This window comes from Chanodichthys erythropterus, chromosome 22 (assembly GCF_024489055.1).
Source record: "Chanodichthys erythropterus isolate Z2021 chromosome 22, ASM2448905v1, whole genome shotgun sequence".
Classification (NCBI taxonomy): domain Eukaryota; kingdom Metazoa; phylum Chordata; class Actinopteri; order Cypriniformes; family Xenocyprididae; genus Chanodichthys; species Chanodichthys erythropterus.
In genome coordinates, this window is record NC_090242.1 from 25,658,972 (window position 1) to 25,677,777 (window position 18,806).

The following is an 18,806-nucleotide window of genomic DNA, read 5'->3' on the forward strand; positions in this document are numbered from 1 at the left end:
TATTTCCCCTTTGAGCTAATTTGCTACAAATTGCATACTCGTAGAAAAATATAAACTACCATTCAAAAGTTTGAGGTCACTAAGATTTTTTATTTATTTTTTTTAGAAATTAATACTTTTTTTAAGCATAGATACAAAAGTTAAATTATCAAAAGTGACAGTCAAGACTTTTACAAGGGTCTCTGGAGGAACCGAGGGTGTAAGGAGCCAAGGCGCAGTCCTCACCAGTATCCAAGTCCACCAAAATTCCCACAGGGATGGCTGTTGCCAGCTCACACCCCAGTCATGTTGGGGTTTCGGCTCCAGGGCATTTGTGGGCACTGTCGTCACAGGATCCATGCTCACGCCGAGCGGAAGCTCTCCATTTGCGTAGGGCTCTGGTATTGTCATCTCCGTGGCACAGGGTGTTGGTGGGCTATGCTCTGGGTCTGGTTGCACAACATCTGTGAGGTCTGCTGTCATCCATTGTCCACAGCATGAAGTTGATGTAACCACCCAGAGTCCAGCAGGGAACACTGCAGGGCATGGTGAAGCAGAGATCTTCATCCAAATCACACCGAAATCCATACATCAAACAGACATTGTCGCAGGTGGCATGATGGCAGATGTCGAGAAACTCCTCTACGTATGCCTCTAGGTCTCTGCCATACTGAAACATAAACACTGTCGCTCCTCTCAGAATTTTGTTGCCCCTCATGGGGCAACGTTAATGGAAGCAATATCCATTCTTGGTTTGAGGTCTGTCACGCATAGTTGCAGTAAGCAGATGATGATGAAGAAGAAGATAAGGATAAAAGTCTTTAATAACTCCGGTTAATCCAACAAATATGAATGTGAATATTCCACTAATGCATAAATGAGAATGGACAACTGAGGATTAAATGAATTACCATGACAACTGATAAGTGCTGGCAAAACAGAACAAAGAGAGACAGGAAACTAGTGAAAAGAAACTAAAAGTCATTGATAATGAAACTAAGAATGAGTGTCTGTGACAGTTTCACAGTATTACTGTTTTTAATATATTTTTCAAATAAATACAGCCTTGGTGAGCGCAAGAGACTTCTTTCTAGAAGATTAAAAAAAAAAAAAAAAAACCTAAATGGTATAGTGTATGTCTGTATATACAGTACACTATATTCCCAAACATGCATCAAAACACACAGAAAATGAAAACAATGAAAATCTGCAATATTTCAATAATAAACCAATCTTTGTTTCAATCAGATGTTTTTGCTGCTGGTGTCGTTCTCATTCAAATTTGTACAAATGATGTATTTTGCTCATGGGTGATATTTCATACTTTTTAAAGAGTTAGTTCACCAAAAAAATTAAAATTCTGTCATTTATTACTCATCCTCATGCCGTTCCACACCCGTAAGACCTTCATTAATCTTCGGAACACAAATTAAGATATTTTTGTTGAAATCCGATGGCTCCGTGAGGCCTGCATAGGGAGCAATGACATTTCCTCTCAAGATCCATTAATGTACTAAAAACATATTTAAATCGGTTCATGTGAGTTCAGTGGTTCAATATTAAAATTATAAAGTGACCAGAATATTTTTGGTGCACCAAAAAAACAAAATAACGACTTATATAGTGATGTCCGATTTCAAAACACTGATTCAGGAAGCTTCAGAGCATAATGAATCAGTGTATCGAATCAGCTGTTCGGAGCGCCAAAGTCATGTGATTACGCGATCCGAATCATGATTCGATACACTGATTCATTTGTGCTCCAAAGCTTCATGAAGCAGTGTTTTGAAATCGGCCATCACTAAATAAGTCATTATTTTGTTTTTTTGGCGCACCAAAAATATTCTCGTCGCTTTATAGTATTAATATTGAACCACTGTACTCACATGAACCGATTTAAATATGTTTTTAGTACCTTTATGGATCTTGAGAGAGGAAATGTCATTGCTGGCTATGGAGGACTCACTGAGTCATCGGATTTCAACAAAAATATCTTAATTTTTGTTCCGAAGATTAACGAAGGTCTTACGGGTGTGGAACGGCATAAGGGTGAGTAATTAATGACAAAATTTTCATTTTTGGGTGAACTAACCCTTTAAGGTTTGAAAGATGAGAATTAAGATAATTCAAATGTCTTTTGTTTATGAATAATTTGCTGTTTCTCAGTCGATTGCCCTCAGAATTGACAAAATTTGTGGAAGACCTCATTATAATAATGATAGGTTTTATAGTATTGATTTGATGTAATGTGACTATAAAATAAATTAAGAAGAAAACACTTCTAGGTTGATGTTGTTTAAGGCATATTTGAGGCTGTGGATATACAATAGGTTGGGAAATGGAGTAAAGCACAGAGGACTTGAGATATTTCAGCACCATTGACAGCTCCAAACTCTAAGTTAGTCAAACTGGTTAAATCTGTGAGACTATGTTGTGATATTGCCATCTGTACTTCCATCTGTCTCTTTATACAGGTCCCATGGCTGGATGATTGGCATTGTAACTGCTCATTTAACCCTGCTTTCTTCAATGTGGATGCTCCTTATTTCTAAATGTAAAAATCCAGACCATGGATTTTTAGGTAGCCATTCAAAAATCCATATATACCTCTCGGTGCTTAAATGTTAAAATTCCAATGTTTTCTCTCTCACGCTCCCTCTCTTTTGCTCTCTCCCTTAACTTCATCCAGCCATTGTGAAGAGACCTTTTGGGGATTGAGAAACAAAACAACAACAACAACAAAAGTGCCATAAAAAAGTGAATCAATGGATGTTTTCATGCAAAAAAAAAAAAAAAAAAGCAAAAATAAAATGTAAACAATAATTTGCATAGCCAACAATGGAAACTAACACACTGACCTATTTTTAAAGCATTATAAATTTTACATTTAGAAACCAAGTTCTTTATTTGCTCTAAAAATTGTGCAATTGGACATCCTTCTTGGAACTACTAATATAGTTAAATACATAACGTGGCAGCAGTATAATGATAATAAGGCTTTATTCATGGCTGTAATGCAGTTACATTAACATTCTTACCAAATTAGCTTTAGTTTGATTTTATGGCCACTTTATGCATTCCTATTCATGGAAACGATTCACGATTTAGGTGTTGTCTTTTGGTTCAGCATGTCAGATTTGTTTCCTGAAGGGAACCCAGTACCATAGAACTTGCCTGTCAGATACAGTGGTCACAATGGTCTTTCACTTCAGGTGTGTGCATCTTATTTTACAAGTAAGTACATGCTGTAGCTTCAGGCACTTTGTCTTACAGCTATACATGTAGTAAGCACAACATTTGGTAGCTTTGAGACTCCTTTATTGTCTGGGTGTCAGTGAATTCTTTATGTGAGGCATACAGTAAATGCTCCTCGTTAAATGTTGAACTCTTGACTGAATTTGTCTTAAGTTAAATGGATAGTTCACCCAAAAATTAAAAGTTCTTAAAGGATAAGTTCAATTTCAAATGAAAATTAGCCCAATCTGGGTGTATATGACTTTCTTCTTTCTGATGAACACCATCGAAGAAATATTAATAAATATCCTGACGCATTCAAGCTTTATAATGGCAGTGTACAATACCAACGAGTATGAGCTGAAGAAAGTGCCTCCATCCACATCCATCCATCATAAATGTACTCCACTCTGCTCCGGGGCGGGTAATAAAGTCCTTCTGAACCAAAGCAATGCGTTTGTGTAAGAAAAAAAATCCATATTTAACAAGTTATGAAGTAAAATAGCTTGCTTCTGCCAGGCCGCCTTTCGTATTCCACTTATGAAAAAAGTGTAAACTGGCATCGCGTCAGTTAAAGGATTAGTTCACTTTCAAATAAAAATTTCCTGATAATTTACTCACCCTCATGTCATCCAAGATGTTCATGTCTTTCTTTCTTCAGTCGAAAAGAAATGAAGGTTTTTGATGACAACATTCCAGTATTATTCTCCAATTAGTTTCTGTGCAGCTTCAAAGTGTTATACACGATCCCAGATGAGGAATAAGGGTCTTATCTAGAGAAACCATCAATCATTTTCTAAAAAATTTCTAAAAAATTATACATTTTAACCATAAATGTTCATCTTGAACTAGCTCTCCTCTTCTTCTTCTCTATTAGAATTCCGGCATTGTAGACGCTGCTAAGAGTCCTCCTCAGGTCAAAGTTTGAACTAAATTGTCATATACAATATGTTAGTGCAAGTATATAACAATAAGTTCAAACTTTGACCTGTGGAGGGCAGTAATACGCTTAGCAGTGTCTACAATGCTGGAATTCTAATAGAGAAGAAGAGATAAGGAAGAGATAAAGAAGAGATAAAGACATGGACATCTTGGATGACATGGGGTGGGTAAATTATCAGGAAATTTTAATTTGAAAGTGAACTAATCCTTTAAGCTTTTTCTGTAAGTTGAAAAGGGAAGGCATAGGACGTAGCGTAAGATTTTTTTTTTAGCGGCGAGAGTTTTACACTTTCTTCGTAAGTTGAATTCGGAAGGTGGTCTGGCAGATTTCTTTGCAAATCTCTGGTTTCTATATAATTCCCTTGCTTCTGTTTTCATTTCAAAGTTTTAATGACTTTACTATTATTATAAAATGTTAAAAAATAGTAATAATACAGAATGTTTTCATTTCAAAGTTTTAATGACTTCACTATTATTATAAAATGTAAAGAAATAGTAATAATACAGAATGAGTAGATGTGTGAAAAATCTTAGGTTGTATCCACCTTATTTTTTAACATGGAAGTAAGCTATATCACATAAAAGACTTGCAATTGAAAAGGTCTATAACTAAAGAAAAAAGTGCTGTATACAGTAAAACTATTTGCACAACAAACCAGTATGTTTATGATTATTATAATAAATTAAAATATGATAACAAATACCAACATGACAGATTGTTTTTGTGCAGCTAAAATAACTGGAAGCGACTGAGACCGCAGGCCTTCCACATTCAAGTTAAAAAAAATGGCTACAAATAAGGTGAATATAATGTGTGCTGGGTTTGAAATGCTTAGTTTGTTTTTTGAGAGGAATAATGTGAAAGTTTGGAATAAGGAGGAATCCTGCAGTCAGAAGAATCTGGGTCAGAGTGCTGGTGGATTAGAACTGACTCTTTCCAATTCTCAATTCTTGGGAGAAAATTGGGACTCTCTTTTGTTTTTTTTCTTCCTCATCCTCAATCTTCCCTTTACTTTTTCTCTTAGGGTCTCTGCTAAACCCATAGGGAAACATTGTGTGATGCATGTAAGTGGCAATGGTGCACAAGTCAAGGGGCAAAACCATAGAGCATTAATTAACACTTTGCTGATTTTGTTAGTCTCTCACATCTGCCTCCTCTCCAACTCACTATCTCTCCAACCTTCTTCCGATTTCATACTCTCTCTTTCATGTAAGTCTGAAGCTTTATTATTTTCCCTCTCTGGCTGCCATCAGAGTCCAGTATCGACAGTCTGACTAATGGATTCTGGAAATTTCTTCATGCTCTGCAGGAACACATGTAACAGACTGTATGCAGGACTTCAAAAGTATTGTTTTTCAACTCATGATATAGAGTTGTGTCTTCTTGCTGTAACAGTGAGCACGGCTTACTCAGTGACCCGAGCCCAATTTGCACACACTCAAAGGCAGGTTTGATAGTGATGGAAGGCAGTATTGAGTGTTTAGATAATGGTATTGATTTTAGAACTGCCTACCAAATGGCCCCATATGCCCTGTGTAGGACCATTAGCACCTAAGCACAGAGTGTGTGTGAGCACAGTCTTGGATTGGTCTTCATTTCTCAAGAGCTTGCTCACTCTAGGCTCTCTGCAGCTCTCAGCTCATCAGTTCCTCAAAACTAGTTAAAAATGTATTTGTCTGTTCTCTTTCCTCTCCCCAGACAAACATCCCGTTCCTCCAGAACGTTTTGAGCAATAATCAGTTCCTGAATGGGACGGTAGACACTCAGTTCATCGACGAGAATCCAGATCTCTTCAACCTCAAACCCGTGCAGAACCGAGCACAGAAACTGCTTCACTATCTAGGTAACTTTTGTTTGAACAATTGATTCAATGAATAGACTGATTCACAAATGTGTTTGGCTGTATTTAAATGTGCACTTTTGTTTTGTGACATTTATTTCACATTTTATTGATTGATTTCATGAGTGAAATTAAAAAAAAAATTTCTCAGTTTCAGAAATTAACTTTTTTCCCCAAGAGACTTTTTTTTTTTTCCCAAGGCCTTTATGAGGGTATTTTTTTCTAACCATAAAACACACCGCATGCTGTCGATTTATGTAAAAAAAACCTCAATTGAATAAATTAATTGCATTTTCAATATAACCAATTATGGTTGTTAAATATAAAATCAGTTCAAGTAGCTGTAAATAATGTACAAGATATCATAACACAATAAACACCCTACAAGAGCATTTATAGCATTATTTTTAACTAAACACATTACTTAACTGGCCTACAATAGAATATAATATGTAAATACATCAAACAAAATCAATAGAATGCACAAGGGTTGTTTTTTGACCACACATTGATAATATCTTTGCTTTTTTTCAATTTTTGCCTCGATCCCTAGTTATTTCTAATCTTAATTTCTTTGTGTAAAATTATGAATATTATAAAATTATAAACAGCTCAGTATTTCCATTATGAGTGTTTCATGTGTTTATGAATTACCAACTAATACAGATAGAATTGTGCAGATTTATATACTACTATTCAAATGTTTGTCATAAGCATTTTTTTTTTTTTTTTTGAAAGAAATTAATACCTTTATTCAGCAAGGATGCATAAAAATTTATCAATGTTACAAAACGTTAGCCTCATATCACAATTTGGCCAAAAAATGACTTAGGCAATTATGCTATGAGGCTAACAAAAAGTAAAAATAATAAGAAATGAGCAGCAAATCAGCATATTAGAATGATTTCTGAAGGATCATATGACACTGAGGATTGATGTAATGATGCTGAAAAGTCAGCTTTGCCAACACACGAATAAATTACATTTTAAAATATATTAAAAAAGAAAATGGCTATTTTAAATTTCCGTTTCATAATTTTTCACAATATTCCTTGGTGAACATAAGAGACTTCTTTTATAAACATTGTAAAAATCATACAGAACTCTAAACTTTTGAACAATAGTGTACATTTGAACACCTTTCACCATCCCTGCTCTTTTTCAGCAGCCCTTTATAAAGTTTTGTGTCAAGTCAAGAGCCAAAACCTTTAAAGTAACGTGGGCTGTGCAGTTTCCAATCCACTTGACCCATCCACTCACTTTGTTATACCAGCAGAGGTGGATTTGAAGCAGTTTGGACTATTTGTGTGTGATTGCTTTTGCTCGTCATTCAGGGCATGTTATGGTGAACGGCCCGACTACTCCAATACCTGTCAAGGCTAAGCCTTCCCCCATCGATCCAGTCATCCCACCAGTACCCCTCGGTAAGAAACACACACACTTCCCTTATCTCATATTCACACACTGTCAGTTTCTCACACTACAGACCCAATATTAGCTGCCTTGCAGTTGGGTGCCATAATGTTTCATTGATACAGTGCAGAAGCCATAGTTTATGTTTACGTCTTACAGAAGCTGGTCATAATTCATCCTTCTCCCTCAGTCTTTCATGAAGTTACCTTTATGCCACTATATTATGAATCTACAGTGGGAGGAACATAAAATTCAGTCATTTGTTTACAAAAGAGCCCCTCCACCATATTTTCATTCACTTTTATTTCCATCTTATGTGGATTTGTTTGGACATGTGCCAAGAGAGAAAATCAATTGTGCTCTGGAAAAACTACTTTAGTTTTTTTCTGCATCTATTAAGATGCATGTTGTTGTTTTTTGTTGTTGTTTTTTTGTCTGTATGTGAATAATAGTGCTGATAAAAATGGTGTTTTTTTCTTTCTAGTCCTACGCAGTGTGGTGTTTGTGATAATGTCTGTATTATTAATTGGCCGTGTGTTTGTGTGTGTATGCACTCTGCAGGTGAGCCACCAGTGGGTTTTAGGGATGTGTTGCTGAGAGAGGGTCCAGATGGTTTTGCGAAGGCGGTGCGTGCCCACCAGGGTCTGCTGCTTATGGATACCACGTTCAGAGACGCCCACCAGTCCCTCCTGGCCACTCGCGTACGCACTCACGACCTTAAACGGATCGCGCCTTTTGTGGCTCACAACTTCAGCAACCTCTTCAGCGTGGAAAACTGGGGAGGTGTGGTACTAGTTCGATGCTATTGTTTTATTTCCTTCCTCTTGCTTTCTCTCTCTCTTTATGTCTCTCCCTTTCCTCCCCCCACTGTTTTTTTGCCTTACTGTTGTCTCTTCCATTTTAGCAGCTCACCCAGCTATCTATTCTCCAGATTGACTCTCATATTCCCCTCATTCCAACTGGAAAAACACAGAGCGGTTAAAAATACCCTTGTAGTACTTTTAAGGAAAAAATATTTGTTAAAAATAAGTACAATTCCATTGTCAAAAGATTAGATGATTTCAATAATAAATACATTTTGAAATGTTTTGCTAAATATGTGTTTGGACTTTTTAATGACTTTTCAAATGCACAATGTGGCCTTTACTATATAAAAACAGCAAACAACTATTACTAGCAAAACTAGCAAACTACTAGTAAAAATGTGGAAGTATGATTCCTACTGGAAGTTGCTTTACATGCTTCTTGGAGTTTTGCACATCTGTTCCACTAATGCTGGATATTCTGATCCTCTTTTTCTATTTTATTAATTTATTTTGCCCCGTCTCTCTTTCTTTTTCAACAGGCGCTACGTTTGATGTGGCAATGCGTTTCCTGTGTGAGTGTCCCTGGAAAAGGCTGCAGGAGTTGAGGGCTCTGATGCCAAATGTGCCTTTTCAGATGCTTCTGAGAGGTGCCAACGCCGTTGGATACACCAACTACCCTGACAATGCTGTCTTCAAGTCAGTCATGTGCTATCTTGCACCACAACCTGCTCACAGTCTGAATGAACTTCTCAAATGTTAATCTTTTTACAGACGGGAATCTCAAGCACTTGAACGTTCTGATTCAGATTCCACTTATAGTAATGATTCTTTTTGTCTTTTTGAGAAAGCACGTGGGGAATCAAGTGGGAAATTCTTCCACATCAGCGGAGGAATGTAGACGTTAACAAACAAACTGAAAAATCGTTCAGTTCCAGTACTTGTTAGAAAAACGTCTCGGGTTACGAGTGTAACCCTTGTTCCCTGAGTAAGGGAACGAGACGCTACGTCGGATGACGTGATGGGAACCCTCTGTATTTTTGTGTTCGTGAAGCACCTCTGTATCCAACCAATGAAAAGACGCGACGTCAGAGGCGGGTGACGTCACGGATCAGGAAGCTATAAAGCACACCTGAACACAAAGCACGCCAGCTTCTGTAGGTTGTCTGAAGCAAGCGCACCAGGTATGCAGGAGATACGGCCACGTGACGTAGCGTCTCGTTCCCTTACTCAGGGAACAAGGGTTACACTCGTAACCCGAGACGTTCCCTTTCGTGGGAACTATCGACGCTACGTCGGATGACGTGATGGGAACGCAATCCCAACTACGCCGTCTCTCCAAGTGTCTGGCTGCTATCTTGTAGCACCCTGGCCCCCGGAGTGATATTAAGGTGAAGATTGTAAAATCTGATAAAGGTGTGCTGGGATGACCATCCAGCCGCACCACAAATGTCGTCCATAGAGACACCAGATAGAAGAGCTCTGGACGCGGCCATACCTCTCGTGGAGTGAGCCCGCACCATCAAAGGACACGGGCGCCCCACCGTCTCATATGCAAGTGAGATGGCCTCGACCACCCACTTGCTCATCCGCTGTTTAGATGCTGGGCCCCTTCTTAGGGGACCCATAACACACAAACAATTGTTCTGTTTTTCTCCACAGGGCAGCTCTGTGGACATACGCATCTAATGCTCTTACAGGGCAAAGCAGATTCTTCCTTTCCTGATCCAAGTTTGCAAAAGGAGGCGGGCAGAAAGCCTCAAGTACAATGGGGCCTGGGACCCTCGTCGGAACCTTTGGAACATAGCCCGGCCTGGTATGCAAAAAGGCTTTCACCATACCAGGCGCAAACTCAAGACAAGATGGAGCTATTGACAGCGCTTGTAAATCACCAATTCTCTTCAAAGAAGAGACGGCCAAGAGAAAAGATAGTTTTAAGTGTCAGGAATTTGTCTGACACCTCCTCTATTGGCTCGAAGGGAGCCTCAGCCAGCCCTTGGAGCACAATAGTGAGGTCCCAGGTCGGGGTCTTTGTGCGCACCACAGGCCTCAACCTGAGTGCACCACGGAGGAAGCGTACTACTAGAGGGTCTCGACCCAGCGAGGAGCCCCCTACAGGAATATGATGAGCCGAAATAGCGGCCACATATACTTTCAGCGTGGAAGGGGTTAAACCTTCCGAGAACTTTCCTGAAGGAACCGAAGCACGTCTGAGACTGAAGAATGGACCGGGTCCAAATTATGTTGTTCACACCACACAGAGAACAATTTCCATTTGTATAAGTACAACTTCCTCGTGGAGGGAGCTCTGGAATGAAGGATGGTCTCCACAACCTCAGTTGGGAGACCAGATCCTATGAGCCTTGCCCCCTCAGGGGCCAGGCCCACAGTTTCCACATTTCTGGGCGGGGATGGAGAATCGTGCCGCCCGCAGGACAGGAGATCCTGCCTGAGGGGAAGCTCTAAGGGAGAGCCGTGCAGAAGAGACATTATGTCCGAAAACCATATTCTGGTCGGCCAGTAAGGGGCCACCAATATTAGGTCGACCTTCTCCTGGCGAACCTTTTCCAGAACTCCCGGGAGCATTGAGACTGGGGGAAATGCATACAGACGTAGCCTCGGCCACGTCTGTAGCATGGCATCCAGCCCTAGAGGTGCTGGGTGTTGAAGTGAGTACCACAGAGGACACTGAGCACATGATGGTCTCTCAGGTCGGGGAGGAAGTGTTTCAGTGCAAGAAGCACCGCCATCATCTCCAGCCGATTTATGTGCCAGGAGAGCTGATGGTCCTCCCAAAGACCCTGAGCCGAGCGACCACTCATGATCGCCCCCCAGCCCGTGAGGGAAGCATCTGTCGTAAGCATTACACGACGACCAGAAGTCCCCAGCACGGGTCCCTGGGTTAGGAACCAAGGCTTCTTCCACATGACCAGAGCACGAAGGCATCGCCGCGTGACTTTGATCATGCGAAAAGGATTTCCCCTCGGGGAAAACCCCTTGGTCCTGAGCCACCACTGTAAGGGTCTCATGTGCAGGAGGCCAAAAGTAATGACGTTGGACGCAGCTGCCATCAGACCCAACAGTCTCTGACACTGTTTTACAGTGAGTGACTGGCCTAATTTCACCCCTTTCACGGCCCCGAGAATGGAACTCACACGAGCAGGGGACAACTGCGCCTGCATCGTGGTGGAATCCCAGATTACACCTAAATAGTTTGCAACCTGACTTGGGACCAGCACACTCTTTTTGGCGTTGAGCCTCAGCCCAAGCCTTTTCATGTGCGACAGAACAACATCTCGATGTTGAACTGCCAATTGTTCTGTTTGAGCTAGTATCAACCAATCGTCGATATAGTTCAGCACGCGGATGCCCTGGAGTCTCAGCGGAGCCAGCGCTGCATCCACGCACTTCGTGAACGTGCGGGGTGAGAGGGATAGGCCGAACGGAAGAACCCTGTATTGGTAAGCTTCGCCCCCGAAAGCAAACCTGAGGAACTTCCTGTGTGAAGGATGGATGGATACATGAAAGTATGCGTCTTTCAGATCTATCGCTACAAACCAGTCCTCGGACCTGATCTGAGGGATGATCTGTCTGAGTGTAAGCATTTTGAACTTCAACTTCCTTACTGATCGATTTAACACACGTAAATCTATGATCGGACGCAACCCTCCATCCTTCTTCGGAACAATGAAGTAGCGGCTGTAAAAGCCCGACATTTTGCTGGGAGGGGAAACCCTTTCTATAGCCCCTTTTTGCAAAAGCGTCGTTACTTCTTGCTCCATCACCAGAGACTGCTCTGGGGTTACCACCGTAGGAAGCACCCCATTGAACTTGGGCGGTCGTGAACCGAACTGAATTCTGTAGCCCTGTTCTACCATGAGCAGCACCCACTTCGAAACATTCGGGAGATTTTTCCACTCTTCCAAATATTCTACTAAGGGAACCAGTCTCTCGAGACTGGTCTCTGGTGTTTTTGAGCACTTGGCTCGTCCATCTGACGCGGCGCACCGGCAGACAGGCGAATCACGTGCTGGCCAACCCTCCTCGGAGGATCGGCGGAGACCGCTGTGCCCTGACGCACGCTGGGTGGCAGGGTTGACAGGACGGTCCCCTGAGGGCACCGGGAGGGACCCGATATCCGAATCCCCCGGAGGGGCTGCCCTCGAGAGATCCTGCACTATAAAGGTCAGGACCTCTTCTTTGAAGCCTTCCGGGAGATAATGACGGTCCTCAGATCCGTCCTACCTCCGGAAGGCTTCGCCCTGTGCCACCCGCCCCGGCCCCCCAAATCTTTGTGGGGGAGCGCGGGAGGCGACACTGGCTCTTTGTTGCACCCTGTGTGCTGAGGAGCTGGCTGTCGGCCGAGGCTGCTCCCGCCCAGCAGCCTCGGGGGGATGAGAGCGGCGGGGAATAATTTTAGAAAATGCCGCTGTCTGCTTTCGTGTCTCCTGAAACCTGTCGACGACAGTTGACACTGCGTCGCCGAACAGGCCATCAGGAGACAGCGGCGCGTCCATGAGAACATTTTTATCTCTCTCCTTGATGTCTGAGAGGTTGAGCCAGAGATGCCTCTCCGTGGCCACCAGGGCTGCCATAGAGCGGCCGATGGATTTGGCCGTCTCCTTGGTGGCCCGGAGAGCTAAATCTGTTGCCTTTCTGAGCTCGTGAATAGCCTCAAAGGACGCTTCCCCAGTGTCATCAATTTCCCCCAGCAGGTCGGCTTGGTATGCCTGTAAGATAGACATGGTATGAAGGCATGCCGCCGCCTGACCTGCCGCCGAATAAGCCTTGCCCACCAAGCTGGAAGTTGTCTTTAGGGGCTTGGTGGGCAGCGTCGGGTCTTAAGGGACGATGTGGGCTCGGGTGAGAGATGGCTCGCGAGCGTCTCCTCGACCCGAGGCATCGCCCCATAGCCGTGACGTTTCAGCCCAACTATATTGCTATATAGTGACGTCTGCGGGCTGTACAGTCTGTATTGTACTGGCCTCTTCCACGACCTCGACACCTCGGTGTGGAGGTCGGGAAGCGGCAGACCCGGCGCTGAGGTAGTGACCGCGCGGGGAAGAAACCTTTCATCAAGCTTACTTTTTGGTTTATTTTCAGCTTTTTCCGCGGGCCAGTCGATTTTTAACTTTTCTACTGCCCTGGTCACTACCTCTAATAGCTCCTCATAAGCAGGGGATGAGGATGGCGGTTCCTCATCGACGCTCTCCACATCAACCTCCTCGGAGGAAGATATGTTAAGCATCGGTGCCTCTCTTCGGGGGAAGAAACCGCTACGCGTGCTTCCGCCACCAAAGAAGAGACACTGGGTCTAGCAGGTAAGGGAAGCGATAGGGCAGTGCCCGTCTCTTCCCCCTCTGCTAGATCCATCTGTGAACCCCACGAGTGCAGCCTTCGCTGTGCCTCGGCAACAGCGGGACCAGACCCGCGGGGAACACTCGCCTCGGCGCCCTCCTCAAGAGCGCCCGGCGAGATCGCAGCACTCTGAGGGTGAGCTGATCGCAGTGTACACAGACGGCTCCCTCGAGAGCCGCCTGTGCATGCTCAACCCCCAGGCATTTCACACACATGTCGTGTGAATCTCCTGTCACTATGTAGCGTGGACAAGGAGGAGTACACTTTTTAAACTGTTGCTGCTTTTCCGCCATAATGCTTTTTGTCTTATTTTTGTGCTTTGAAACTCTTGTCCTCGGACGAAGAGATCACTGTGTGAATATGTATATATATATATCAGACAGACAACAATAAATAAGACAGACAAGATACAGAGAACGCTTGCTGAAGACAACAGAAGCTGGCGTGCTTTGTGTTCAGGTGTGCTTTATAGCTTCCTGATCCGTGACGTCACCCGCCTCTGACGTCGCGTCTTTTCATTGGTTGGATACAGAGGTGCTTCACGAACACAAAAATACAGAGGGTTCCCATCACGTCATCCGACGTAGCGTCGATAGTTCCCACGAAAGGGAACTCTTTGTCTTCACTAGCTTAAGTCTACTTCATTTGTTTCTCTCTGCCACTGACTCTGGCCCTAAGCACTATTCAGATGGCTTTTAATTCTTATTAGAATGTGGAGCTGGGGAGCATTTCTGCTCATTTAATGGCTCTGTTTCAGACCTTCTATAAAATGGCTGCTACCAATTACCATTCAGCATTCCCAGTGCCAAAATGCACAAATGTGAATCTTATAGACCAAAAATCTTGCATAAACTGTTTATATGCTATTATAGTATTTATTAACATTTTTAATTAGCTTTTATTTTATTATTTTTAATAAAATGACAAGCAATTAAGTGCTTGTCATTTTATTAGTTTTTATAAATATTTCTGTTTAACTTTTTAAGTCTTGCATTTTTTTACGCTTAAGCTTTTACATCTAATATATATTTTATTTATTGATTTTTATTTTATTTCACTTATAATTCAACTATCAAAAACGATTTTTTTTTTAATAGTTTTAGATTTTGTTAACAATAGGGGTGTAACAATATATCATGTCACAATATATTGCAATACAAAAATGCAACAATATGTATCGTGGATAGTGACAATATGTATTGTGTATAGTTTACCCAAAATGAAAATTACTGTGTGAGGGGAAAAAATCAAGAAACCCTGGATGGAGTGTGTAGCTTTTCATTTCTTAAACAACCATGTAGGAAGACACATCATGGCCATATTCCTGGATGACAATGTCAAAAATTCTGAAAGAATGGTTCAGAGAGCATGAAGAATCATTTTCACACATGAATTGGCACCTCTGAGTCCAGACCTTAATTTTATTGAAAGTCTTTGGGATGTGCTGGAGGAGACTTTACAGAGTGCTCACCTCTTGCATTGTCAATACAAGATCTTGACTAAAACATTTATTTCCATCTTGTATTGACAATGCCAGAGGTGAGCACTCTGTAAAGTCTCCTCCAGCACATCCCAAAACTTACACTGAGGTTAAGGTCAGGCCTGTTCATGTGTGAAAATCATTCTTCATGCTCCTTCCCAACAATTCTTTCACAATTTGAGCCTGATGAATCTTGACATTATTATCCTTGAATATGGCCATGATACATCTTAAAACATGGGTGTTTAAGAAATGAAAAGCCACACACTCCATCTTTTAGGGTTAAAAGAACCGTTGCCAAACATATAACATGTTAGAAAAATAATAATCACTGTAATAATGATCCATCCATAGACTCTTAAGTATTTGCCTATTAAAATCCAAACAGTGACTTTTTTTGGGGGGGCCGGGCAGTGTATATATAATGTATAATATAATGATGTATAATTATGCAATGGGGGGGATATTTGTGGGCCCTGTGCATTGGGTTACCAGCACCAAGTCCAAGCCTATTCATTTTCACTCCCAATGTAATACCAAATTTAGCATTTTAATCAAAAGTACATTTTTTGTTAGCGATTTACCATATGTCTTAGAATATCACAGTAATATTGTATGGTAAGTTCAGAATTGTGATATGTATTGAATCGTGACTTGAGGGTATCGTTACACCCCTAGTTGACAACACTGAAACAAAAAGCTCAGTGAAATACCGTTACTCATTACCATATAATTTGCTCTGTTTTGTTAGGTTCTGTGAGGTAGCCAAAGAAAATGGTATGGACATCTTTCGTGTGTTCGACTCGTTGAACTATCTTCCCAACATGCTCTTGGGGATGGAAGCAGCAGGTGCGGCAGGAGGAGTGGTGGAGGCGGCCATTTCGTACACCGGCGACGTTTCTGACCCCATGAGGAAGAAATATTCTTTAGAATACTATCTCAAACTAGCAGATGAGCTGGTCAAGGCTGGGACGCACATCCTTTGCATCAAGGTGGTGGTTTGTTTATTTTTGTGTGGGTTTTTTTTTTATATATATATATATATCCATTTGTCTGTTTTGTTAACCTCAACTCTTGCTCACTCTTTCATATTGACTGCTGCTCCCACTCTGCCTCTACCCACACGTAAAATACCACTGCATCACTGTCTGTTTGTTTCTAGTTCATTTCTCTTACTTTCCTTTACTTTCTCCTTCTGTCTATCCACTTTGCAGGACATGGCGGGTCTCCTGAAGCCTGATTCTGGCCGTTTGCTGGTCGGCGCTCTGAGGGACCGTTTCCCAGACGTGCCGATCCACGTGCACACTCACGACACTGCGGGGGCTGGAGTGGCTGCCATGCTGGCGTGTGCAGAGGCCGGAGCAGACATTGTGGATGTAGCGGTTGACTCCATGGCAGGAATGACGTCCCAGCCCAGCATGGGTGCTATTGTGGCATGTGCTAAAGGCACCAAACTCAATACTGGTGAGAACTGTCAATCAAACTGTCTTCTTAGAGCTGATATACAATATATTATATTATTGATGGATGGATTTTGCATTAAGGAAAAAAAGTTTGTTGCTAGCAACTTTGTCTCATCCTGGTTAGGACATGGTGTTAGAGTGATTAATTGGGTGTTTTGTTTTCTGTTGTTTTCTGTGCATATAAAACAGTTCCTCATTTATTTTAGTTTGCTTGGTTTTCCATGAAACAGCCCATCCCTCATTTTCCAGGTTATGTGTTAAAGGCAACATGATGTAAATATTCTTCTTCTATCATAAAAGCTGTTATCATGTCTTTATGCATGAGAACAATTACTCTTCACCCTTCTGCAGTTGTGAAGCTCTTACTGCAACCCAAAACACTCTTTGTGGTATTTAATATTCAACACACCTGTTTTACACTGTTTTTTTCAACTGCTGTTGAAACTTCAACTTCAATTTTTTCAATGTCATGCAAATGCTCCCACACCTTCGTTCTCCTAATATTTCTTTCCCCTCCTTCATAATCCAGGTGTGAATAAGGTCACGGGAAGTCAGCCGAAAGTAGAAGAAAGGCAAACAGAGCAGAGCAGGAATGGTAATGAAAGAAAGGGGGAAAAAACGATAACACAGCATGGCCAGTCAGCTTTGGAAGGAGTAGAAGAAAAAGAAAATGATGTTGGGGTGAATAAAAAGAGTAGAGAGAGGGGTCAGAGCGGACAGATATTATTTGGATGTTGGTGGCTGACCTTTTGACCTTTTCTTAATTGTGACATTACTGTGGCTGCTGGTGTTTAACCTTCACTGATGAGTCTCGTGCCCCGTTGGGCCTTCTCGCAGTAGGGTGTGTGTATTTGTGGCCAGAGACTGTGGAGTGTGGCCTCTGTGTGGGAGACCATCTGTCCAACCACGGGTCACTGCCTCACCTGCCGCTGTAGTGACCAATGGTATAAAGATCTACCTCATTATGGCTGATTCACGCTGCCATGGCAAATGTCAACATCTCTGTCATCCTAAAGTTGGCTGTTGACTGTATAATTAACTTAACACATGCAAGAGTGCTGTTGTAGTGAATATCAACATGGCTGAGATTCAGTTGTTGAACATGATTCCATACAACTAGGGATACATCGATTTTAATATTCTGGTCAATAACAATAAGCTGATAATTATTTTAATGTTATGACGGTTTTAAAATTTAACACTATTTTCAATCATTTCAAGTGAATTTAGGCAACACTGCATTATAACGTACAGATGAAAAATGGATATTTTTGTTTTTAAATTTACTGAAAATTACATTTAAATGGTATTAAATTATTAGTGACCGATATTTGGGATTTTTTAATTGTCGGCTTTGGCCTGAAACTTTTATTTGACAGCGCAGATGGACATGAGCTTCAGTTCTCCATCTTCTTTAGTTTATTGTCTTTGTTTAACAGTTCTGTCTAATACTAATACTAGAGATAGTAAATGGTATATTAAAAGGTATTACAGTATTTGCAGTTGTATTATTATTATTATTAATAGAATAGCAAATGCTATTATATAATTATTCTATAATTTTTTATACACTGTCAGCATTCAGTATATGCATTTATACTATATTATTTAAACAAATAAATATTTGAATAGTAAACATTTATTTTAAAATTAAACATCTAATGTTTAATTGCAGCATAAGTTATTTACTATCTTTAAATTAAATAGTGTGAGATATATACGTCATTGACGAATACGTTTTTTAAAAGTGAACATAATGGAGATATAAATAATTATGCAGTTTTTTTAAGTGTTAACAATGAGATTATGTGGGTTTTTATAATCAATTATCACTGCTTTTGTCATTTTTTTTTTTTTTTTATATAAGATGGACAAAATTTGTCATCAAAAAGTCATTATGTTTAACCAAAAGTTTTACCAAATTACACTTTTGGTTTATACCGATGACGATATTTTCAAACAATGCTAACAGGCTGATATCTATCTAGCTAGCAAAAGGACAATCAAACATTTTATATTTAGTACAAGTTTTTTTCTAAATATTACAAAATTGTCCATGTTTTATAGCTGTTGTACTGAATCACCTGATTTTTCGGGACATGCGTGTGAGCAAGTGAAAATATGAACTTTTCAAATAGTTAAGAGAGACTTAGTTACTTTGCTTCAAGACCATTTGGTCATTTGCAGGTGTCTGAATGATGTCACATGATATTGAATGCATGACTTAATCCAAAATGGTCCCTTTTATATTGGTTACTCCAAATGACAATGAAATCCATAACAAAACAACGAC

The 18,806-nt window shown here is 41.0% G+C and overlaps 1 protein-coding gene across 1 annotated transcript in view; it reads left to right on the forward strand.

Annotated features, from left to right (window-relative positions):
* The window catches only part of pcxa (pyruvate carboxylase a), a 160,250-nt gene that overhangs the window by 121,742 nt on the left and 19,702 nt on the right, over positions 1-18,806 (forward strand). Inside the window, exons 11-16 of the mRNA XM_067375459.1 lie at positions 5,855-5,999; positions 7,331-7,420; positions 7,971-8,192; positions 8,755-8,911; positions 15,802-16,042; positions 16,265-16,514. Coding sequence (XP_067231560.1) covers positions 5,855-5,999; positions 7,331-7,420; positions 7,971-8,192; positions 8,755-8,911; positions 15,802-16,042; positions 16,265-16,514 — 1,105 coding nt within the window. The remainder of the gene's footprint in view (positions 1-5,854; positions 6,000-7,330; positions 7,421-7,970; positions 8,193-8,754; positions 8,912-15,801; positions 16,043-16,264; positions 16,515-18,806) is intronic.